Source organism: Chelonoidis abingdonii, chromosome 1, assembly GCF_003597395.2.
Source record: "Chelonoidis abingdonii isolate Lonesome George chromosome 1, CheloAbing_2.0, whole genome shotgun sequence".
In the NCBI taxonomy this organism is placed as follows: domain Eukaryota; kingdom Metazoa; phylum Chordata; order Testudines; family Testudinidae; genus Chelonoidis; species Chelonoidis abingdonii.
The window spans coordinates 103,434,427-103,460,012 of record NC_133769.1 but is presented as its reverse complement, the minus strand read 5'-3'; the positions used below and the strand labels follow the sequence as shown (position 1 = coordinate 103,460,012).

Below are 25,586 nucleotides of genomic sequence, written 5' to 3'. Positions count from 1 at the left end.
GGTTATAACATGACACCTTTCTCCCAGAAATCAAGTAACACATATAGGAAACATAGCCTCAAGGTATGAAACAGTGACATTTACATTGCTACTGGTAAGACGGCCCTGAGCAGAGCAGAAATCCAATATACACCCTGCTCCAGTGATCTCTGGGACTTACAGCTGATACCAAGTTTTACTTGAAATGTGTTTCTGCTCAGAAAAGTGACTCTGTAAAGCTAGCATTATGAGGTTCCAAATTCATTGTGTCTCCATGATTTCCAAATCAAACATGCTCACTTTACAAGTAAACAGATGTTTATTCTAATTTCAGTCTCTGCACATTTGCATCAGAAATCAAACTCTGTTCCTTTTGGATCAGCTGCAATGAGAATAAAGAGTCTGTAATGGGACCGTAGTTATTCATTCTATTGATAATGTGCAAGCCAAAATAGAATCTAATTTGGTCTCCAAAAGCTGTGTTGTCTCAGAAAGGGGTAATAGGAGTGAAAAGTACCTTGAAATTATTTCAAGTCACTCAAGTAAGCAGATCTGACTGACTATGCACACAGAGCAGATTTACCAAGTGCCATTTTTACATAATCACTTTTCTGGCCCATGTTGGAATAACTCTTAAAATTAAAACTTCTAGGGCTAACTAATTCCTGGGCAAAAAGAAAAGATTGCTTGAAGGATTATGGTCCCAGATTTTGCATGAGTAGGTACCAGTGAGTAAATTCCACGATAACATCAGGTAGGTTGATATGAAGAGTGCGCTAACAAAAGCACTGCTCCGACTCCAGGCATGTTAATCAGAAAACAGACTAGCAAAAGACTTCCTCAGGTTGCGAATTGTTTCAGCTTTTGCCTCATCTTCGTTGGCATTTCCCCGTTGTGATGATTCAGATATGCTGAAGGTGTTCGTCAGGGACTGGGATTTGCTGAAACAGAAAGGGACATTCATGCTCAGAAAGACTGATGTTGGATTCATTTGGGCAGGGGAAGTTGGTAATTCAAAGCTGGTCATTGATGCTGTGCTGCAGTTGCAGCAGACAAGTTCAAGGGCAGATGTGGGGAATCTCTATAGGTTGCGAAGGCACCTGAGCCCTGGTTGGAGGTTGCTGGCTCTGATATTCACAGTTCAGGCTGTGTTTGGGGTGTGCGGAGATTGAGGCAGGGTTTTCAATACCAGCATTTTTGCAAATCTCCATGTGGATATCCGCTATCACGATGGACAATCCAACTCTCATTAAAATGAATGGAAAGACTTCCATTGAATACAATGGGAGCTGGATTGAGCACCAGGTCATCTCCAGTAATGTCTGATACCATGCACATCCCAGCTAGGATCCTTGCCTGTATGTTCTGTGGCTTCCTCACCAGTGGTACTTAATTCATACATTACAGTTAAGGCCCAAGCTGAGGAACGTCTATTGTTTACAAACCACAACAAACATGCAAATCCAGTATGTGAAGAAAAGCAAATGTCCCAGCTGCACCCATGGCAAGAGAAGAGATGATTAAGGATGCCAGCCTAGTGCTCTGCACAGCTATATCAGAGACCCATCTTAACTCCCAAGGTCTCAGTTTTCCACTGCCAGAGGCTGATTGTTGAGGCCAGACTAATAGTCCAGTCGTTCATTATGCAGGAAACCCAAGCGTGTCTCCCAATCTGCAGGATGGCAGAATTAGCAGTTCACCCAGCCCTTCACGCCTTGTCTACACTAGGGTGGCTCCCACCATTGCTACTGCCAAGTCAGCTCCACTAGTAGTCCCAGCACAGGGAGCTCTAGTGGCCATCTGGGTTTTGAGCACCACATGCTTTGTTCTGACGTGGTGCTTAGCACAGCAGTGGCCATCTGGATCCCTCTTTATAGTAGTGCTCCCAGCCTCGCTACAAATGCTTGGAAATTTGGCACAGCAAAGGTTTGTGCAGAGCCTAACCCCAGGGGCGAGTGAAGGTGTGATTCACATTAAGCCATCTGGGCAATGACAGGACAGTCATGGTGTTTCCTTGACTGGGAGTTTGGCAGCTGTGCCTTGCAGGGGCAGGCAAGGAGAAAGAATGTGTGTGTGTGAGAGAGAGAATGTGAAATCTCAGAGATGCAAAGGACCTCTCACTCTCTGAAAAAAATATGTATGGCCCAAGGATCTGCCAAGGCCAATTCCATGGAGAGCATCAGCACAGGGGGACTTGTACGAATTAAGTCACTGTTACCCAGCCCTGAGTCTTGAAGAATGCTGTTGCCTGGCAACAAGGGATCAGAGCGGCCTTGGCCTGTCTACTAAGCCAAGACACTTTTGAAGACATCTTTTTCAGATCTACAAATCTGTTAGCTTAAAGGGCACCTACTTCAGGTGTGGATGTGGGGAGGCCTGCTGCTTGGGTGTTTCACCAAGGCCTTGTTGAGCAGGAGCCCGTCCTTGGGCAGGGGGTCTAGGCTGCTGTGGTGGGAAGATGCCCAGCTTGGAGGCCTGGACTGGGGAGGTCCCAGTGGAAGATCGTGTTAGCTGGGGGGATCCAGGCGACCTCTGCTGCTGAGGTGAGCTAGACTGGGGACTCGGGGGCTGCTGGCCCTGAGGAGAGAGCCGTTGTTGTGGAGGTACTCCAGTCCGTGGAGGCTGAGATCCCTGAGGTTGGCGTGGACCCCCTGCAGGGAACATGGACACAGAGGTGCATAAGACACATTAAACAAGCAGCTGCATGGGGGAACGGGCTCTAGTGAAAGGAGAAACATTTCAGACTCGCTCCATGCAGAGACCTAAGGAAAAATATTTGTTATGGACACTGGATGCCATTAACCTGTTGGTCAGTGGAAACATGCCCACATCTATGGAGTTGCTGCTGTACAGTTCTTTGCCTTCTTAACACCAAGGAAACCCTGCCATCCTTCTCCCATGTAGAGCTGTCTCAGCGTGCCTTAGTTCTCCATGTGATTGTCACCATTTCTTATCCTTGATGCGTCTTGTGTGGGAGCCTGAATTGTGGGGTGGAAGGTTGGAATCAATGGGAGAACTAGCTCTGCCCACAGAAAATGGAAGTTTGGGTCAACAGCACCTTCCCTGGCTAGTTACGATGAGGTGCTTGTATGCCACATCACCATCCATGCTTCTATTTTATAATATGATCAGTGGGTGGATGCGTCAGCATTTTTGGATGAGAGACCCTTAGAGCAAAGCCTGACTTTTCTGCCACCCTAAAGCCACATAAAACGATGCTCCTAGCAAGTGAAAATAGACAGACATGTGTCCCTTAATGTTTTCTACACCGTTTCAAAGAGTAAAGCTAATAGCCTTTAAAGAGCTCATGTATTCTTGTGCATGAGTAAAAGTGTTACCCCCAATGTCTTGGCCAAATTCCAGCTTGGGCAATTACAGTCTGCTGAGCTCAATTTTACCTGCATTTTCCACTGGAGATGCTATTCTTCTTGACTGCCTTTTCTGAACTGTTGTGTAATGTTACTGTGCACTGTTGAACAGTCACTGTATTTCATCACAGCGCTGGCTGCAATTTCAGTGATGGGTGAAGAGATTCCTCTGTACAGTCTGAATCAGATTCCAAAATGAACTGTCTAGGTTTCTTTTGCCAGAGGTCCTAGAGTACAGTACCTTGAGGAGGTGGCCGTGGTTGGGACAGTTGTCCAAGCTGGGGTCCAGGCTGAGGCTGCATCTGTGATTTCATTGACTGAGGCTGGACTTGTTGTGGCTGGAAAAAAATCATTAAAGTCATCAGAACATGTTAAAAGGAGAACTAGGGATGACAGAAAGAACTTTGAATGTTGTGTTTTCAATGCACGCTCTCCCACTGCAGCATAAGGCCTGTAAGGTTCCATGGTATTATGATGGAGAACTGAGTAGGAAAGAGCATGGCAGCTGTTAGCTAGAAGCGAATGACTGTAGAGTTACATTTTTTAAAAGTGAGTTTACAAACAGAGGAATTACCAGACTGGATCAAACCTAAGGCCCATCTAGCCCAGTGGCCAGCACCAGATGCTTCAGAGGTAGATGTATGTAAGAACCTCGCACTAAACCTAACACGTGTGGAGTTATCAGGTCTCATCCCGATTTCTAATTGTTAGAAATTGCCTTAAGCCATGAGGTTTAATATCCCTTCCACATGGATTGTCAATTATAGGGATGTCAGGAATTTCCAGAGTTATAAAGTCCAATCCGTTTTTCAATCTTGTTAAGTTCTTGGTCTCAATGACTTTCTGTGGCAGTGAATACCACGGTCTAGTTATTTCCTTTTATTGGTTTCCCACCTTTTAATTTCATTGAATGTCCCCTTGTTCTTTCCTAAGAGACAGGGAGAAAAGATGTTCCTAATCAACCTTCTCTAGACTATTATTGTATATAGTTCTACTATGTCACCTCTTCTTTGTCTCCTTTCTAAAGTGAGCAAGCTGATTATTTCAGTCTCTCTTCCCAGGAGAGTGTTTCCAGGCCCTGGATCTTTCTCACCACCCTTTTCTGAGCCCCCTGTAGTTGTGCACTATCCATTGTTCGGATGGGGTGATTAATACTGCGAACTATCCAGATAAGGGTGCACAACTGATTTGTACAAAGGCATTAGAATAGTCTTCATGTTGTTCACCATCCCATTTCCTAATAACTTGTTTGATTTTTTTGCCTGCAGCTGTGCACTCAGCAGAGGTTTTCACTGAGCTGCCTACCATGAGAATAGCTGAGTTGATACAGTTAATTTAAAACAAGTAATTTAAATTTTCCCCTCGAATGTGCATTAATTTGCATTTATCAACATTGAATTTCGTTTGCCATCGTGTTTCTCATTCACCTAGCTTGATTAGGTCTTGCTGAAGTTCCTCCCAGTCTTCTCTAATTTAGCTAGCTATCTGCTCACTCTCCTTTTTTGGTAATTAATAAACAGTTTAAACAACATGGGACTGTTGTGCAGAGGCCTGTACTCTAAGCTGTCCAAGGTAACAAGAGTCCAACTTGGCCTGTTACATAAAATTGTTTACGAAAGTCAGTAAAGTTGGAGCCACATAGACAGGTCCAAACTGGATTGTTTAGGTTAAAAGAACTGTTAAGGGGCCTTCAAGGCTCCTGGCAAAGTCACGGGTTGGCATGACAAGGAGCTAAACAAATCTAGAAATGAGAAGAAATGTTTATAGTTGAAATCACTGAAGTGTGTTTTAATTGGTTAATGTTATTGGGAGGTGGTTGCCAACCCATCTTGGACATTGTTCATCTTGGAGTCATTACATGGACAGGGGCCGGGTGCGTGGGCTGGAAGGATTGAGCTTTGTCACTGTGGCTGCCACTCCCGCTGTCTCCTGGGATCCACCATGATACCGTTGGGCCTTTGTTATCCTGTTCCTAAAAGGCAGCCTGACTACACCGGGCCAAAGAGAGGGAACCAAGTGACATTGCCACCAGCTTCAGCCAAATCCCGAACAATACCTGGGATGTGAGACTTGGGTTCCTGCTGTCGCCCCTCCACTGTGTTTCTTTTTCTTTCCTCACCTTATTTCTGCTCTTTCCTTTCTTTTTTTCTGTCTAATAAGCATCTGGCTTTGCCAGCAAAGACATGTCCTCCTTTCACAACACTGTTATGAGCCTGGGACCGGAGAGGCAGCCACAAGCAAAACTTTAAAGAGACCAAGACTGCTATAGTTTGCCAGATCTCAGCATGGCTGATCAGACCATGTGCTGTGCCTGTGTTTCTCCAGCTGCAAGGGAAAGGCAACACCAGGCACAGAAACTGCATTTTCTGTCTTTACTGTTCTTTTTTCTCCTCTGTTGTGTGATTGCCTTGTTTTGTCTTAAACAAAGGAGGACTGGACTTTAGCAGCAACAGCTCCAGACCGTCTTAACTAACTTTTTCTCTTTCCCCCAAAAGACAGTTAATAATGCATCTTTAATTCCATCTAACAGTCTGTCCAACAGGGGTTCCTCCCTACATAAAGAACCTACTGACAGCTTCCAGGAAAAAGAGGAAGGAGTATTATTAAAATGAAAGTCTTACTTAATACTTTACTGCCTTGACTCTTCTCCAATCCCTCCTCCCTGGGTTCCTGCTATAGTCTTAAAAACAGTACTTGCATTCACAGATATTATTATTTCAACCCTGGCATGTTGTGCCATGGTGCAGTTTGGTCATTTGAAACTGCCATTGGCAAATGTTGCTCTAAAATAAGATGGGTTCAGTACTCAGCCTCGGGTGAGTGTGCGGTGAGGCGGGCTCACTAAACATGAGGCCTGCTGGTCAGTTTAAAAGCAGAAATAATGGGTTCTGATGAACAGCAACATTAGCTGGGTCTTTTTTGGGGGACTGGTGGCTGAGACCTAGGGTCTCTCAGAAGAAGCAGGGATGCCATTAGAGAAGGGCCTAACAGTGGCAGAAAGCCTCACTGGCTCCTGTTGGGATGCACCGGATTTTACCAGAGAAGCAAAGGTGGGAATAAACTCAGTTGTGGGGACTGCTAACCTGTCAAGCTGGGATGGAAAGTTGCAGCCAAACTATAAAGAGTTCTGGAGTCTCCTCAACGGGCACACAGAACTTGTGTTAGTATTCAGTCATGGGAGCAGAGACCCTAAGAGTAGCAGGGGCTCCATCAGCAGTGAACAAGCCACATTGTTTGGCTTTATAGGTTACCGAGTCATGTATTGTTGGGGTCTAGCTAACCATCTGCCCGTTCTTTGTGGGCAGAGATGGGAGATAGGATTTTTTTATAAACCCCGCAGAAGCTCTCAGGCTTAATTCCGCCTGGAGGGACAGAGTAACGATCAGACTCTCCCTGGCACTGGTTGGTCTGACTGCTCTTTACTGAAGTTATTTGATGCTGTGTCTTTAAACTGATTCTATCACCCTCCTCCCCAGTCCACAGTACATCAGCACACTGCTATCACCTAGAAGAGAGCCTAGCTCAGCATGTTACTGCCTGGCATCATGCCACCCAACCTGTGTCGCCATAGCAACAGCTGCCCCATACTGCTTCGACATTTGTGAGCAGAAGATGCTCCTATACTTGCCCTTTCTGCTGCCATTCCTTGCCCACTCTCCATCTCTGAGTCCACCTCTCGCCAAACTGTTCTCCAATGTTTGTCTCTGATGATGCTTCTCTTTATAGTTTGTAGTCTTGGTCACAGTCTGTACCCAGCCAAAAGGGCCCAGGGTATATATATGTGGTGGATAAGCTGAATGAGAATGTGATGCCATGGTACTATGAAGCGAGACATTGCTCAGGGACGACCCATGAAGGGTTTATGGAAGAGCTACCCCTGCAACAGTAAAGCAGAACGATCCAATTCTTTGCATGGAGTGACATCTCTGTCCAACAGTGCTGGAACGTTCCATCCACTGAGGTACATGATTGGCTGAACACTCCCGGGGGGGTTGAGAAAGCACCACTTTTCTGAATGACTCCGTCCACTCTTACCCAAGGCCTCGGAGGTGAAGGGGTAGATCCTGCAGTCACAAGAAGCTGAGTCATTTTGGAGACAACCAGATCAGCTACGAGCTGTGTGTCCTCCTCCACGTGCTCCCCTATCAGGGGCATTGAGCTATCCATCACCTGCACAAAGAGCGAAAAGGACAGCTAGTAAGGTGGCTTTCTAGTGGCAGAGGCAGGTCTAGACACTCAATCTGATGCCAAGCTGTGTTACTACGTCCCCAGGCAATTATTCCCATCATTCGCACACATCCTGAAGTGGAGGGAGCTTCCTATCACGATGGCTGGCACATATCTCAGGTTTTGAGAAATGATGCCTCCTGCCAGTTGGAGCCCAGGCCTAGGCTTGATAAAGGATTCCGGAGACATTTTTTTTTGATCAAACACACACAAACTAGATTCTTCCTACAGCCAGAGACGCTGACTGAGTGTCTTTCATTGATGCGTGTTTCTCTAGTGTTCAACTGTGGTGATATTTGTGGATGACGCTCCGACAGGAAGGGTTCCAGGCATAAAGGAGAAAGGAAACAAACCTCAAAGAGACCAGTGCAGATTAGTGCAAGGGGGACTAGAGGCAACCAGGGAAAAGCTGGTATTAAGCAATGCAAAGCTCTACAGGAAATAAGGAAATAAACAACACAGGCACAAAATAGACAGGATGTCTCCAAACAGCAGCACCCATGCCATGAAAGTAAACTTCCTCTCAGCTGCTCTCCTTTATGCAGTGCCGACATTACTTTGCCATGTAAACACGCACTAGAATTACCACAGAGAAGGTGAGGAAGCAAAGGTTTGAAGGGATCCACAGTCTTAAAACGGTTGAGACCCACAGCTGTACACCACCCCTGAAACACCACCATAATTATCAAAGTTGTTTCTCCTATCCCAACAGCTTTACAAACATTAACCAAGTCCCATACAAAGCAGCTCATTATGGTGAAACTAAGGGTCAGTTGGGGGTGCTTATTAACCTACCAGAATGTTAGTGTCTTTTTAGAAATGCAGCATTAAAGTTTGCATTTGTCAGATAAGGCACTGACACACACAGGTAACAATTGCAACCTCAAGTCTGCCCCACTAGAGCTCCAAGCATACAGTCTGGACTGGGACTCTAGTCCTAGCTCTGCCACTGGCTGGCTGGGTGACCTTGGGCAAGTCACACCCCCCGTGCCTCAGTTTCCTTAGCTATAAAGTGGGGCTAGTGACCTTCTTTGTAAAGTGCTTTGAGATCTGATGAAAAGCACATTGTAAGAGCTAAGTATTATTATTATTAAGCAGAACGTTTTACACACATTTCTATAGTTAAGTTTAAGGAAGTCTGTTTGTGAAGTCATTTCATCACCAGATGGTTCCAGTCTGACCATCTGACGTAGAGGTGACTTATTAATGGAGTAACTGTTCAACTCGCCTTAATTTGGTTTCCACTTCAGTTTTGTTACATATGAGCTTATATAAAAGCCAGACACTATGCTTGTGGACAGCTTTAATTTTGAAAATCAGATGAGAAGAGGACTGATTTCTTGATTTATGGTCTAGGACGGGGGTGGCTAACCTGCATCTCCTGAGCCGCATGCGGTTCTTCAGAGGTTAATATGCAGCTCCTTACCTAGGCACTAATTCCAGGGCTGGAGCTACAGATGCTGACTTTCCAGTGTTGTGGGGGGGTGCTCACTGCTCAACCCCAAACCCTGCCCCCACTCCACCGCTTGCCCCAAGGGCCCTACTCCTTCCCCTTCCCCTGCCATGCCCTTGCTCCTCCCCTTCCCCTCCCATAGCCTCCTGCCAACATGAAACAGCTGATAGAGGGGGGAGTAGGCAGTGCTTGGTGGGGGCTGCTGGCAGGCGGGAGGACCTGGGGGCTGGGGTATGGATGGGGGGCTGCTGACGTATTACTGTGGCTCTTTGGCAATGTACATTGGTAAATTCTGGCTCCTTCTCAGGCTCAGGCTGGCCACCTCTGGTCTAGGATATGTGTGGAGCAGGTTAAATGGAAGGGGGCTCAGATAAATGTTAAATCTGCTGTCATCTCCTCTGCTTCTTTGTAGAACAGGCTTCTTGGGGTCCAGAGCTGGGTTTGGCTGCCACAAAGGTATGGCAGCAGACTGGCTGGGAGAATTATAAAACATTGGACTTGAACTCTAACTTGACTTCTGTTAGGGGGGAGTCTCGCTAGCATGTAGCTCCACGAGGCATCCCCATTTCATTTGGCAATTCTGGCACCAGCTCATATGTAGGAAAGGACAGAGCCATGTCAACTTCATTTACCTTGTTAATTTACTGTGAAAGGGATGGTTTATGACCACTAGATGGTGCCACTGTTCCCTTTAACAAGCCCTGATCCAGTGAAGTAATCTGCTCACTCACTAGCTCTGGGTGTAAATAATTGTGTAGTGACAGGTCTATATTGAAAAAAAACCCAACCTTCTCATCTCTTCAGTTTGGGAATTATTTCCCATCATTACTGCAGCAGTATGTGATATGCTGGCTGAAATGAAAGGACAGGGTATCATTTACAAACGGAGACATCCAGGGCTAAATTAATCCTGTTTTAGGCCCATCAAAGTCATGGAGCAACATCAGGCATTAAGTTGTCTCTATGTCTTATTTTGTGATTTCTGACTCAGCTCACTTCTATGGTATTGACTGAGGGAACCCAAACACTGGGCTATCACTGACTAAGGCAAGGGGAGGATGAAGCTGATAAGAAAGGACACAGTTTTTCTGGGCCAAATGATGCTCTCAGCTGTGTCAGTGCAGCTACTCCAGAGTTATACAGGTGCCAAGATCAGAATCTGCCCCCAGAATGTTGAGATAAACCACCCAGATGGAATATATGAAATACAAACATTTCCCTCTCATCTCTTCCTGAGAATGAGACCAAAGAACAGCTGAGGGAGAGGGGAAGATGTCAGCACACACAAACACTGCCTTTGTAGTTGCCCAAGGTCAGTGGCTGTCTCCTAACACAGCTGCTGTTGCTCGATAAGATATCTCCGAGGGAACGGAAGGCGGCAAGGCAGAGAAGAGATCCAGGAAAACCCCTTCCCCGCCTTCTATCTTACGCCAAGAGCTGGAGGTTGGGTTTGTTATTCCATGTTCTCATGTGCGAGTGTCGAGGTGTTGGGTGATTGGAGGGAAGGAAGGAAACAGATGATTCGACAGATCAAAGACAGCGATACGACAATGGTGAAAGGTTGGACAGGCCATCACACAGAGCAGTAGAGTCCTTGTTGTGCGTGTGGCTAGATCCACGGAGCTCTATGATAACAATAGATGTGGCACTGCTGGCCATGAGAGAAGAATAAAAAACATGAAGTCAATACAATTTTGATTACTCTTTAGTTTCGTGGATCATTTTACTCACCCCCACCCCCTGCCATCTGTAAAATGACTCATCATTGTGGAGTTATTTTAGATTACAAACGGGCCAGATTTTCAAGTGCACGACCCCCAACAGACACCCAATGCCAAGGGTGGCTCTATGTTTTTTATCGCCCCGAGCACAGCAGTCAGGTGGCTTTCGGTGGTGCACCTGCGCGTGCTCTGCTGGTCAGGTGGCTTTGGCGGCACGTCTGCGGGAGGTCCGCTGGTGCTGCGCCATCGGCGTCCCCACCGCCGAAGCCGCGGGACTGGCACACCGCCCGCAGGCGCGCTGCCAAAAGCCACCTGCCTGCTGCCCTCATAGCAACCGGCAGGCTGCCCCCTGCGGCTTGCCGCCCCAGGCACGCGCTTGCTGCGCTGGTGCCTGGAGCCGCCCCTGCCCAGTGCACTGAGCAACACTGAAAATCTGGCCACTCCTCCAGGTGCCTAAAGAGGAGTGAAACTCTTCTGAAAACGTGGCCTCAGGTGGGGGTGCTGAGCCCTTCTGAAAATGCCAGACTCAGTGACAAAGCCCCTTAGTGCGGAGAAAAAAATACAAGTATGCTGAATCAAAGTCAGCACTGCTCTACGTGAGTGAAGAGTGCTGAAATCAAGGGAAGTGACTCGATGCCTTAAAGTACCACGAAACTACCCCAAAGCCATGTGGTAAATAAAGATGGAGCGCTCAGCTAATAATAAAGGTATGGAAACAGGTTGAAGATAAATTTATATTAATTACTTCAGATTTCTGGATGGCATAATCCTCCTTCCCTGCGCTCAACCTCCTCTCTCCTAATCTGAGCCCCTGTTGGCCATAAGCAATGGTGACAAGTCTCACAAGACACAGATCTGGCTGTTTTTCATTTTGTGAGTGTTTCTCAGGGAACAGTTTTCACTTTGTGAAAATTCATTCCTTGGTTCCATACCATGGTGCAATCTTTACCTTTTATTTATTCAGCGAATTTTGGAGTCATTTCTTGCAAAATTTCACTGCAAATTTTCCTTCTTACAAAGTGAAATGCAGCTGATTGAGCTGTCACCCCTCCGTTCCATGCCCAACAAAACAAAACACAAAACAACCAACCCAACAGCTTCTGGCCAAAAAAAAGCTCACTCAAGGAACTGGACTAGGGGAAAGTAATTACAGTACTTCTCAGCTTCTCTCTCAGAACTGGCATAAAGTAGAAAATGTGCCTGCTTTGCTTTGTTCTATTCTATTCCATTCATGTTCCCATACAGTACCCATCAGTCTGGTATCTGAACTCCTGCTGAACCCCTGGCATAGCAGAACCTCTGGGCCAGAGCCTCAGCTGGTGTAATTTGGCTTAGCTCAGTTGAAATCAGCGTGGCTTCTCTGACTGGTAACCGCTGACCTCACCCCGTGTGTTTTGGTCAGTGTAGAATCATGGTGTAATGTGTGTGCAGGTGTGCGTTTCTGTGTGTGTGTGCAATGTGGTAATGGGTGTAAGTCTATGGGCGTGCCCTCGACTCAGTGACACAAACATGGAAGCAGATATGCAACCCCTTCCCCATCCCGAGGTCATACACAGAAGTACGTGTGAAATCCTCCCCTCCCCCCCACAGGCAGACATGTACACATGCACATGGTCATACATACCCACACAAAGGCAGATGGGTCAAGCTCCCCACCCCACATACAAAACCACACAGGAAGGTGTGTGTGTACACACAGGCACCCATGCATTCAAACAGGCAGGTGTGTGTACCTTCTTACCTTCCCTCAGACATGGGCAGGTGTGTACACCCCCCCCCACCCCCCTAGAGAGGCTGAAGTATGTTGAGTTTAAAAGGCTCTATTCTAGGATGGGGTTTGAAGAGGAGCAGCTCTACCAAAAGCTGCTGACAACTTACATAGAGGAGTCAGAATGACAGCAGAATCCCTCTTGCCACTTGGAAAAAGCAGGCTAATGTTTTCATTGCTGGCAGAGCACTTGTATTACATGACCTCTGACAGGTCCCTGGTCCCTGAAGAGGAGATGCACAAGACTGGAATGTGCAGTCGCCGTAAGGCTCATGTGGTTCTCATCAGCATCCCAAGCCTTGGTGGGTGGGAGTGCTCTCCCACGCATAGCTTTCTAATGTGTCAGCACCCTTGAACGAAACTGCAGGCCAGCTTTGCTCATCTTCCTCTGCCTGGGCTGTGTTGATGGAGTTCACAGCAGGACAGATGCTGAGCCTCACTTCCAATAGCATCACATGGAGCAGAGGACACTAGCTCACTGCCAGATTTGGTGATACCCGGAGTGGCTCTTGAGTTTCCAATTTGATTTTCCCGCCAGCTTTTCATGACCCATCCTGTTCCAATGATCCAGATCATGTTACTCGTCCCAGTCCCCTGTTCAACTCCCTGGCATGGGAGGTATCACTTTGAATGCTTGTCTTCTCAACCACAGCTTGTGCAGCTAATGTGACTGGAACCCACAAACTCTCTTGGGGGCTTGTCTTGCTTATCTGCTAGCACAATAAACTCAGGCCTAAGCAAACCATTTTAAGGGGTGCATCCAGGGTCTGATGAAGACAATGAGGCTCATTTATGCTACTTATAGTCCTCTTCCCTACAGCTCTAGTTCCATCCAGTTCATCATCGGTTCCTATGTGACATGCACCCTGCTTGTGACTGACTCCTGAGTCTGACTCCTAATCTTAATATCGACCCAGGAGCCTATTCGCAGGAATCTGGCAATTTGGTTGCAAGTCACAGTTAGTTCTTGCTTGGGCACATTAGTAGAAATGATGCTGGTCACCGTGAGGAGAAAATGACTGGGTCAAGGGGCAAAGCGTGTACTTAGAGTATGTCTGACTGTCTGAGTATGTCAGCATGCACGGGAGGGTTTGTGTTTGTGGACATACTCGGATGAAGGAGAAGTGAACTCAGTCAGTCAAGCTCTCACCTCAATGATATAGTCCTTCCCATCTTTGCTGTGGACAGCTTTGACAGCACAAATATCGAGGCCTCCAAACATCTCGGCGCAGGAGTCCGCCCAGAGTCTGTACCTGCAGAATCCATACAGACACATGGCTGGGAATTATCTGGCTGCTCAAGGATTAAAAGAAGGTCTCCATGCTAGTAGGGTGCTAATTTTCTCAGCCTCCCACCAAATATAGACCCCCTCACCCTCTGCCTTATTCAACCGCAATAAGACAGATATCATGACCTTTAATATTGCCTCACCATCACCAGTACGGATAGAGGATTATCTTCTCACCAATGTAGAAAAATTCATATACTTGGGCAGCACCATCATCCAGGATGATGGAACAAGCCAGGACATCCGGAAAAAAATCAGTAAAGCCAGGAACACCTTCAGGAGCTTAAATACAGTCTGGAAATCATCAAAATACAACACCAAAACCAAACTCAAGATTTATCAGAGCTGCGTACTTTCAACACTACTTTATAGTGCAGAATGCGGGGGAATGACAACGTATGACATGTCCAAACTGTCTTCATTCCATACAACCTGCCTCAGAAAAATCCTTTGTATCCTGTGGCCCAAAACAATCTCAAACCAAGATCTATTGACACATTGTAGCCAAGAGGATCTGAGCACCATCACTGCCAGGAGGCGTTGGAGACGGATTGGCCATTTGCTTCACATGGAAACGGATTCCATCACCAGAGTAGCAATAAGATGGACACCTGAAGGCAAGCAAAAATGAGGCCACCTGAAAACAACATGGTGAAGAGCTGTGGAAGCTGAGCTGAAAAACCTGAGGCACAGCTGGGGAACCATTGAAAGACTTGCCAGAAACAGACAGAAGCCAAGGAACTTTGTCACTGCCCTACATGCCAGAGGCGTAATGGGAACATGATGATGATGATGACCCTCTGCCTCTGGAATTGCATAGAATGCTCTTCACAGAAACTCAGAATTACGATGATGAGACTTCCCCTCCCTCTATTCTACAGGCGATGGAGGAAATAGGAGATCTTGCATGATGAACGCCTACATTTTCCTTCATTGCGTATCAACTCCCTATTCCTACTTATATCCCCTCGAACCACTTGAAATCATTTCTATCTCTCACTGGTATGCACACAACTCAAATCTCCCCCACTTATGTATCACTTAGCCAAGCTGTAAATGTTTAGTTCATTTTATCTTTCCTCAGAAGGAAGTCCCTGAAATTTTTATTGCTGTTCCCTGAATTCCCCCACCCCCCACCCCATTGACAACTTTTTGATGCTGAGATGCCTGATCGTTGGCATGTTGTAGGTGTGGAGAGCCAGAGTGGAGCTCTATAGTGAGTGGCTATTACCTCTCTGTTCTGTGACATGATGTCTCTGAATATACAGCCCCAAACTGCACAGGCTTTTTCATTTGTTTCCTCTACATCACCACCCTGCAAGCTGTTCCCAATCACTCCTATATCCATTTAATATTACCGCTTTCCAAGTATTTCCCTTCTGTGGCATATATGCTGCTGTGTCCAAGTGAGAGTGGGAGGAGCTATATAATGGGAGCCCCTGCTTCCAGCTGTCCTAGCATGGGAACATGAGCTGGCAGGAGCAGGAGGCCATGTACGATGGGGTGCCCCCTCAGCTGTCTCTGCACTGGAAGAGGAGAGGGAATTGCAAGAGATGCATTATGATGGCGACTATGCTCCCTCAGCTGTCCCTACATTGGAATAGGAGAGGGAATGAGTTTTGCTTGTTTTCTTTCTGTGCAGCTGTGTGGTAGTCCTGACCATTTCAATACAAAAAATCTCAAAGCAGAAGATCTGCAAGCAGGACTCTCACACTAGGTGGAAATTGAAACAGGAGAACACTGAGGATCTCAGAGCTACCTATGCAGACCTAATGGGGAAGGACAAAAGAGCCTATGATCTTGAAGGCAACCAGAGCATCTATAGTTTGATCTTCATGATCTAATAATGAACTTGCAAGAACACAAGGCCATATACGGGTGGGGCAAGAAAATGGTATATACAACTAATAAATCCTTCCTTGTCACTCTCTGCCTCAATGAGGCGACAAAGCGCAGACACCGCCCCCCCTCCGAGGAGGTAATCATAGAATCATAGAACTGAAAGGGACCTCGAGAGGTCATCTAGTCCAGTCCCCTGCATTCATGGCAACACTAAGTATTATCTAGACCATCCCTGATGTGTTTGTCTAACCTGCTCTTAAAAATCTCCAATAATGGAGATTCTACAACCTCCGTAGGCAATTTATTTTAGTGCTTAACCACTCTGACAGTTAAAAAGTTTTCCTAATGTCCAACCTAAACCTTCCTTGCTGCAATTTAAGCCCATTGCTTCTTGTCCTATCCTCAGAGGTTAAGAAGAACAATTTTTCTCTCTTCTCCTTGTAACAACCTTTTACTTTTACTTGAAACCTGTTATCATGTTCCCTCTCAGACTTCTCTTCCCCACACTAAATAAACCCAGTTTTTTCAGTCTTCTCTCATAGGTCATATTATATAGACCTTTTAATAAGTTTTGTTCCTCTTCTCTGGAATAGGAGGCTATTTCAGCCCCCATCATCTGCACAGTTATGAAACTTGTAAAGTCACAATAAATTCACTCCAGTATGCAGGCTCTTTCCCACCCTGGGTTTGTGTGGAGGAGGAAGGCAGCAGGAATGCGCTGTTTACACTGGGGATTAACTCTGTGAATCAAGCAGGATGCCCAAGCTAATGCACTAAGCGCTGCAAGGCCCACTCATGTGCAGCAGCAACTGGATGCTGGTTATATATCACAGGGCAGCTTCTTGGGAGCCACATATATTCTGGAGGGAGGCTTGAGGGTGTCTGGGTTCAAAATCCAGGCTAAGACACAAATGAAATGGGGCTGGTGGTCTCACCAAGTTTATTAATGGACATTTGTCCATATCAACCACCTTTTCTTCTGAGAGGCAGAATTTTCAGATGCCCAGAGGTGGAATAGCAGAGGCTGCTCCTGGTGAGCACTCAGAAGCATGGGAACAATCGGGATAGGAATAGCAGAGGTGCTGTAGGTTAGAAATAAGCACAGTGGCCAACCTGTATATACTTATGCATGTGTTTGTAGGGGAGTTAAATTTGCATTCGATTTGTCACCATAATACCTGGATTTAGCCAGCACTATTAACCCCTTATTTTTGCCCCAATTCAGCAAAGTATTTAAGCATGTGCTTACCTTCACCCCTATTCAGCAAAGCACTTAAGCACACTTAACTTTAAGCATGTGCTTAAGTCATGCTGCAGCTTCAGTATCAGCTTTGTTCTTTCTTTTTTGAAAGCCCCTTCTCTTCCTTACCTCTCTGTCATTGCGATCTGCTCCAGCATGGCAGAACCTGTATTTGCCTTCCAGTTCCCAGAGATGGATGTCCTCCTGGGAAAACAAACCAATCACAGGATTACAAACTAACCCCTCCAAAGAGGCAGTTTTCACACCCTACTCAATGTGTGTGGGGAACATGGGTGATCCAGCAGGGTGTTCTTTCCAGTCCTACAGTCCCCAGTGCTCCCAACAAATTCTGATCATCCAGTAAATGAAAGACTCAAACTAGGAGCAAGGAACTAAGAACCTCAATGCATCTTTTGTCTGCAGCTGTGTGGGTGATGTGTAGTGGCCTTGTGAACACTTTTCTCCTTTTAGACATCAGATCCTGAAAAGCTGAGATGACTGTAAAACACCTCTGGGATAATTAACCTTATGCTCTGCATTGTAGAATCTAAGCATATGTAATTCTCCTGGCAAAGATGTGACTGAAAAGATCCATAAAAGTCAGATATGAACTTACCTCTGAGATAGGCTTCTATTGTAGTGGTGGCCTGGAAAGTCTGACTGTCTGTGCCCTCTTTTTTAATCTCAAGGGCCCACCTGCTCTGGGACCCACCCGCCAACTTCTCCCAAAGGTTTTTTAGAGTTGTAAAATGCTCCAAATCTCCTTCCTTGTAACTGGCTGTGAATTTCAACAGAAGATGCTGCTGCTGGCAAATTCTGCGCTCTGTACTTGTCTGTCAAGTGTCGGGCTAGTTCATTTCTTTGCACTTAGGAAGAAGGCAGACTTTACACAGCCTGCAATGACAGCACCTAGTGCTGTAGTTCTGCCAGATCTCACAGGATTCCTGAGTATGGGTTCGACTAGTATCTGGGGAGGAAAGTGCTGTATTAGTTGTAAGATATTATCCCATCAGTGTGTTTGATACACCTATGAAACACTCCTATGCTGCAGAAAGCATGCATGGTGATTCAGTGAGTGGCACTCTTTTTTCTGCATCAGTCATGAGCCAATGTAGCAGCACGGTGCTGGGAAATGCTGATTGCTGCTGACATAAACTTTTCAATGAAATATAGAAAAGTCCTGATCATTTTTGGTCATTAAAGATCACAAGGCACTTTTCACAAGAGCAGAGGTGTTAAATCTGGTGTGCAGGCTAAATGCAAAGTTGGGTCATTACATTTTGCCCACCTAAAATTTCCCGAGAAATGTTTCAAATAGACATGGCCTCTTTCTTCCTTTTCTGCTCTAACCTAATATGTACTGGTGCTGCAAACTGTTAAATGGCTCCTGGGATCCATCTCAGAAAGAGTGAAGTGATTCCTGAGTATGGTTTAGACTAGTATCTGGGGAGGAAAGTGCTGTATTATTTGTAAGATATTATCACATGCTGTACTACTGGTAATCACAAACACAAACCCTCCTGTCCTATTATCAAAACTATTCACCTTCCTGACCTTTTCTTTAAGCAACAGAATCCTCCCTCTTTGAGGTTTCTGAGCCTTTTCCATTACCAAAGGACAGTGTTCAACTCTCAGCCTCTCTTTCCTTCTGTCTCCCTAAGTTATGCTCCTTTCTGGGGTTGTGTTTCCCAGCTTTTCAGTAGGAACGGCTCTTTATTTGTAATACATGGGTTCAGAAAATTGCCCTGTAGTGATTGACGACATCCAAAATCTCATCAGTGATGAGAACTCCCAGATTCAGATTAGTAACACAATGATGGAATATCAGCATTGAAAAGAAGTATTTGGAATATGTAAACAGATACCCCATCAAAAAAGCAGGTATACATGGAAATTCCATGTGGGGGAGCTCCAGAGAGTGCAGCTTTGCTGCAGTGGTTGGTTTATCTATTTGTTTGTTTGACCCAATCTGATGTTCTAGTCCAGATGCTTCATGTAGAACATAGTAAAAGTTTCAGTCAAATATAAAATACATCTAAACCATCTTAAAAAGAGACTTTCTCAAAAGCTGTCCTGACCATTAACATAAGCTCCACCACACCTTCATGAAATCCACTCCCTTCCCAGCATGGGAGAGCAGGTCAGTCTTGCAGCATGGCACCAAATTAAGACTTTGGCAAACCAAGGTAGAAAGTGAATTTGAGAGCCAAGGGCTCCTCATTGAGAAGGCCCTGCCACCAGACCTCTACTGTTTATACCAGAGGCTTTTGGCTTGAATGCCTCCAATGGCCCTAACTGCCATGGCAGTCAAACAAAAAAAAGTGGCCTCTCGAATAAAAGGGATCCAGACCATGTAGGGCTTTATAGGTCAAGGCCAACACCTTAAATTTAACCTGCAAATGAACTACTAGACAATGTGAATCATGAAGCACTGGTGTAATATGCTCACTGTGTGAACCACCACTTCATAACTGGGCCATTCCATTCTACTGTAGCTCAGTTTCTGGCTCCACGGCAGCCATTCAACTGCAAGAGGACAAGAGCATGAACATCAGGAGCGAGGTCTCAAAGAAAATGGTACAACCCTCTTGTTAAGTGCAGAGGGCAAGGTGTATTCTTGGCAACTGCTGCTACCAAGCTGGGGTACTCAGAAGCAGCTGGCAGTCCAAAGTGACCCTCAGGTTGCAAGCCTTAAAAAACACTGTAAACATCCCACCCCACTTTGCCACTTCTTTCAGTTGTTTTCCCTGATGCACAATTATCATTTGAGTTTTATCTGGTTCACCACCATTATGGGGTCACCTAAACCCATTCAGTGGAATTATAGACATGTGTCACTTTGCTATTGTGATACAGCATGGCCAGAGGGCAGCAGGAGAGTGTTAGCAGGGAGTCTTATTCCCTGCAAGGGGAGGAAGGTTTGCTATAGATTAACTAGAGCACCTGAAGCCAATTAGAGCACCAGCAGTCAGTCATGTGATAAAAACCCCTGCTTCAGTCAGACAGTGTGGGAGTTGGAGCAGGAAGGTTTGGTTGGAGCAGAGAGCAGTTTGAAGGAGTTGGAGAAGAGAAGAGTTTTGAAGAGAAACAAAAGGAAAGTTTGGAGGAGTGCTGCGGTGGGCTGAGAAATCCAAAAGAAACCCTAGGTAAGGGGCACCTGGCTTGTGTAGAAGGAGGGCAAGAAGCCCCTTCACAAGCTGAAGGGCAGGAGAGGGAAGTAGTCCAGGGGAAGGAACTGCTAGTTCAAGTGGTTCACCACAAACCTCAGGGCCCCTGGGTTGGGACCTGGAGAAGAGGGTGGGCCTAGGTCCCTACCTCTCCTCTCCCCTCCTCAAGGACACTAGAGGGGTAATTAAAATACTGGTTCAGAGGCAAGCAATGGTGCCCTGAACCTTCCCCAAAGAAGAGAAAGTGCGGGACCCAGCATAACAGTACTGGCAATTTGCCACACTATTTATCTCTTGTTTTCAGCATGGCTTTAGTTATAGGCTAAGCAGGTGTTCACCATCTGTGTAAATCTGGAGTAACCCCACTGAAGTCAATGGGAATCTGAACTCAGTCTCAGTCTTGGGTTGGAAGTATCCTTGCATCTGAGGTGGGGAAGGAGGAGCTAGTCACCCTGTAGTATGCATCCAGGGTTTGACAGAGGGAGGAGAGTAGACAAATTCCAGAGAGAACTGTGTACACAGTCCTCAGTCAGGAGGAAGTGAGCTTTTGAGTTTTTGCATGTGTGGGAGGCAGTATGAAAACACGAGGACTGATTCCATTGCACTCAGACCAAGAGAGTCCTCTCTCTGACTGACATTACAGCAGACACTGGTATTCTCACACTTAAAGGCCAAGATGTTCCAGAGAGCCCAGTGACTTTGGATGCCTTCATTTTTGAGAGCCCAACTTGAAATGCTTTCAAGGGCCATGATTGTCAGTGGCTGGATGCCTTCACCTCTCTCATATGACATACAATGGACTTGTTTATCCCATAGAAAAAGTCTATTTTCAGTCTGGCACTGGGATAAACTCAATTACCAGATACCTTTCATAGGGAACAATCAGTAACAGAGACCGGCTGTGCAGATATCCCAAATTCGTTTCCAGTAGTGGCTTCATGAATAGGACAAAGGAACTTTTGTAACAAACAATCCATTCAATGAATTTGGCCTTTTTCTCTTTTCATGAACTGGCTTTGATTTTCACTGATTTCTTCCCTATTTGTAACTGTTCGACAAATGTTTCATGGGAAACAATTTTATTTGGGAAACAATTTTATTTAGCAAACAATTGCTTGCAAATTTGCTCCCGTGTGGGATGGGCTAGTAATGTGATTGTTCACATTTGTCACATGGTATTGTTTCTGCTCCCTGATTACACAAGGTAGGTCAATGTGGTGGGGAATTTTAAAGAACATTTTAAACCTCTTTTCTGAGTCATTTGACTCAGGCTTTTCCTGAGACATCACTGCTAGAAAAATTAGGTGATTGCAATATTATAGACTGGGTCAGATTTAAAACTAATTTTTTCTCATTGTCTTTCCACTAAGTAATTGTGTGTCCCATGAAGTCCCACACATGAAAGGAGTAGTCAGATCTCTCTCTGATTTATTTAATAGCCTCTCTGCTAGGATTCTGGTCAGGGATTTTGAGCAGTTCTAGTTGCAAAGTAAATGGGCACATACAATTGTCTGTCTCATGTAACTGTGTTAGCACTGGGGCTCCAGCCTGGGGTTTTGGGAACACAAAGCACCAGCATTATTGTTAGTCTAGGATAAGTAGTGTATGACAATGATACATCTATCTGATGCCCTTAAGCACATGCTGCCAGACCCAAATACTTATCTAGAATTCTGCAGTTTGAGAAGGGCTGGTACTTCTGGATTGCCAGATTATTTGACTTTTCTTGGTCAATTGGTGTGGGGTGAGGAGAAATGAACTGTTTTATTTACTTATATGACTTTATTTTTAATTGACGTCAAATTCTACTAGAGCTTGGGATAGGTGCTTTTTAATTTCCGCCAGGAGCATACAGTGAATTCACTAGCTGCCACTTTTCTGACCCTTATCACTATTCCTACAGTCATTGTGACAAACAAATTAGCAGTTGTGAGGTATGTACACAGTCTTAGTTGGGAAGGGGGCCAGAAATGGAATGGAACTTGGTGGTGCCTCTCTTCATTCTGGAGTTGCCGCTGGGGAGACTATACTTCCAGCATGTAATGTTCTGTGTTGATCTATGCAGCCCCCGCAGTCCTCACCTACCCTTTATGCTGTATGCCCATATTAACCCCTCAAATTCGAGACGTCAGCTCCCACCTCTGATTGCTCCAGGATGCCAGCCTTCTTTGCCCACTTGCTAACTGTTCAAACAAGCACCTTTGTGCTTTTTCCCATGCTGCCCCACACACATGGGACATGCTTCCCGTAAACACTTACAAAACTAATACATTATCCACCTCCAAATCTCTCCTCCAAACTCTCCTTTGCCAGAATCTCTACAAAAAACTTGACCCTGGTTAGGCAGCTGGTGCGCTGAGATCACTGCCTATCATGCTGACTGACCAGTGTTGCTCATTGCATCCGTCTACTCCTCCATCAGTCTGTCTGTCCCACTTGCTATCTCTTGTCTTATACTTAGATAGTAAGTTCTCAGGGGCAGAGATTCTCTTTTGTTCTGTGTTTATACAGTGCCTAGTACGACGGGGTCCATATGACTAGGGTTCCTGGGCATTACTGCAATACAAATACTAATAAGAAATGACAAAATACTAATAATCTAGCACCACACCCTTTCAGTGGCAGTTTCTTACTGTGATGGTGTTACCTCACGGCAGCGGCATAAGTAATTTCCTGGGTCAGGGGGCTGAAGGAGGGTAGCTGTGGGTCAGTCGCACTGTATAACTCCATGGATTGGCTCTGACTCATGCCAAAGTGGGGCATGCAATGAGGTAATGTAGGCTACCCCTTTGTTTTTAATATTTCACTTGAATCAGAAAGATTGTGGTGATGGTTCCCACTAGAGGGTGCTGAGAGATGGAGGATTTGTCTATATATGGTCAGAAGAGATGGGACCTTTTAGAAAGCAAGTTACTGCAATGATAGGAGAGTAAAGCTTATCTCCTGGTACCTATCCAAGGCTGAGCTTGAAGACAGGTACAGATAGATTTACAGCCTGGGAACAAGGCACTGATGGCGAGCAGCTATCTGTGGGCAGAGGGATCAGCATGGGGAAGAGGTGAAAGCACACCAGGGCTATTCTTCAAAGAACTTAAATGAGCCACCTATTCCTGACCAAAGCAGACACTAATTAAACAACATTCATAAAAATGTTTCTTTCCAGTTACAGCCTTCGCCCCACCGCCCCGGCCCCAGCCCAACTATGAGAGCACACACTCACATGTAAGCTTTGTAATTGCTGCCAATTTTCTGGATTCGGATGTCGTACTTGGAGTCGATGAACGCCTCGGTGGTGGCGTAGGTTTTTGCCATGGCAACCATGCTAGCCATATCCTGGAAGTCATACTGGTTCTCGACTTTTACCTGCAATTGCCAATCCAGCCAAAGAGCGGTGAGCACAAAGAGAACAGGAATATCTCTGAGAAGGGGTCATCTCAGTGGATGAATAGCAGAGCACAATGACAGTTAAACAATAAAGAGAGAGCGATTGAAGCGGGAACAACAGTAGGTAGAAGGATGCTTCATCTAGGCAAACCTTACACATACCTAGCTAACTGGCATGTCTCCCTCCTTGATGTACAAGCCCTGGGGGATCAGTAATGAGAACACATACCTATGATTAAAGGTTCCCATGGGGCTTTCCCCATAAGACTTAATGGGAGTTACACAGCTGAAATGCTCCTAAAAAGCATTCGTTATATATTTGTGACATAACTTAACTCCAAGCATGAAATTACTCTTACCCTATTTACCACTAAACGTCTAACAAGAAAAGAAAATCAGGAGTGACCAGGAAATAGTCATTTATACCAGATACAAAGAAGGGAGACTTTTTTTTTCCACTCCTGGTCTCCAGATCCCTAACACTTCACATTGCCCTTATCTAGTTTCACGCAAAGGCCTGGCACAGGACTCCAGGCTGGAAGCGTACACAACACGAGCCCCATGAGTCTGATGTTCCTAGGGGAGACCACGTACTGCAGGCAGTGCAAGCTGGAGGTCATGGGAGTGTGTGTGGGGGAGGTTGGCTAGAGGTGTAGAAGGAATGGGATGGCGAGATGCTCAGGGGTTTGAGGTCTATACCCAAAGGGCTGCAAATTTTCTGGGAAACCAGCTTTTCACAGTGTTATATTTATTTTTTGGAAATACATTGGAACTTTCAAAAAAGAAATGCTGGAAAAAGGAATCACTAAGTATAGAGGATAATCAGATCTCTGCCAAGAGCTACTAAAAAGGGTAAAGAAAAAAAGGTTACGTCTCCTCTCCCAATACTGCAAAAAAAAAACAGTCAACCAATACACCCCAGACAATGTTACTATCTTCATGTCACCAAACACAGCCTTTAGGAATGTGCACTAGCAAAAATCTACTCTGGTGTATCAGTGAATCCTGGCCAACTACAATGCCCCCAAATGGTAGTGTGTGAAGATGGATGGGTTAATTTAAGCAGGTCTATAGTATAAGATCCAGGAAACACGTGATTTTCATCATGCATTATTATTTATTATCTGTATTGCGGCAGCATCCAGAGGCCTCCATCAAGGATTGAGGCCCCATTGTGCTAGGCACTCTACAAACATTGAATAAAAAGATGGTCCCTAAGCTCCAGAGTTTACAGACTAAATCCATATATGTGTGGAAAGGGGCTGGAAAGAGCCACGGGTCTCTGTAAACCAGTCTGAAGGAAATATATGCATTGGTGGTTGGTGTCTCTTTGTAAAGAATGAATGAGCTATTCTAAATGTCTACCTAAAATCATGGGAAGGCAGCTGCCACCCTGAGTATGTAGGTAGAAGAATAATGACAAGTTTGTTGCTAACCTGCAATGGATGTGTTTTTTCATTTATATTAGTTTGTAAGTTCCAAACAGAAAACAAAAATGCAATCACATTCTGGCTTAGAAACTCTCTCTTACCTCGAGACTAACAAATTTATCTGAGCATAAGCTTTCGTGGGCTACAGCCCTATATATATATATATATATATACATACACATACACACACACAAACAAAGAACATGAAAAAGTGGGAGTTGTTCTACCAATTAATTAGCCTCTCAGAGTCGATAGAACAACTCCCACCTTTTCATGTTCTCTGTATGTGGGTGTATATATGGGTAGCATAGTGGTTAAGAGCACTGCCCTTTGATACGGGAGACTGCCCTTTGATATGAGAGACCGGGGTTCAAATCCTGGTTGGTACCCAACTTTCCAGTAGGGGTCCTTGGGCAAAAGACCCCCTAACACTTCACCTGCCTACCTGGAGCACGCGCGCTCCCCCGGACCGCACGGACTCTGCGAAGCTGGACAAGCCGGCCGCGCGCCGGGCTGTGGCACGTGACGGCCCAGTGTCCAGTGGTGTGGTCGTCGGTCGCCTCCCCCGGTGCGCGGCTCCCCACTCCCGGCCCCCCCTCCCGCCCTGTCAGCCGCGTCCGTGCTCGACCGTCCGATACCGCAGAACCCTCAAACCCAGGCCTCTGTAGAGGACCCGAGTGAGAAGACAAATACCACCCTGCAGTAGGGTGAAGGTGGAA

General features: G+C 45.8%; 1 protein-coding gene across 1 annotated transcript in view; it reads right to left on the bottom strand.

The window, feature by feature from the left end:
* The window catches only part of SYN3 (synapsin III), a 290,187-nt gene continuing 264,601 nt past the window's right edge, over positions 1-25,586 (bottom strand). The window contains exons 8-14 of the mRNA XM_032786144.2: positions 23,274-23,416; positions 17,016-17,090; positions 13,667-13,769; positions 7,383-7,517; positions 3,589-3,685; positions 2,333-2,630; positions 1-920 (exon numbers count right to left, since the gene is read on the bottom strand). Coding sequence (XP_032642035.1) covers positions 788-920; positions 2,333-2,630; positions 3,589-3,685; positions 7,383-7,517; positions 13,667-13,769; positions 17,016-17,090; positions 23,274-23,416 — 984 coding nt within the window. The 3' untranslated portion in view covers positions 1-787. The remainder of the gene's footprint in view (positions 921-2,332; positions 2,631-3,588; positions 3,686-7,382; positions 7,518-13,666; positions 13,770-17,015; positions 17,091-23,273; positions 23,417-25,586) is intronic.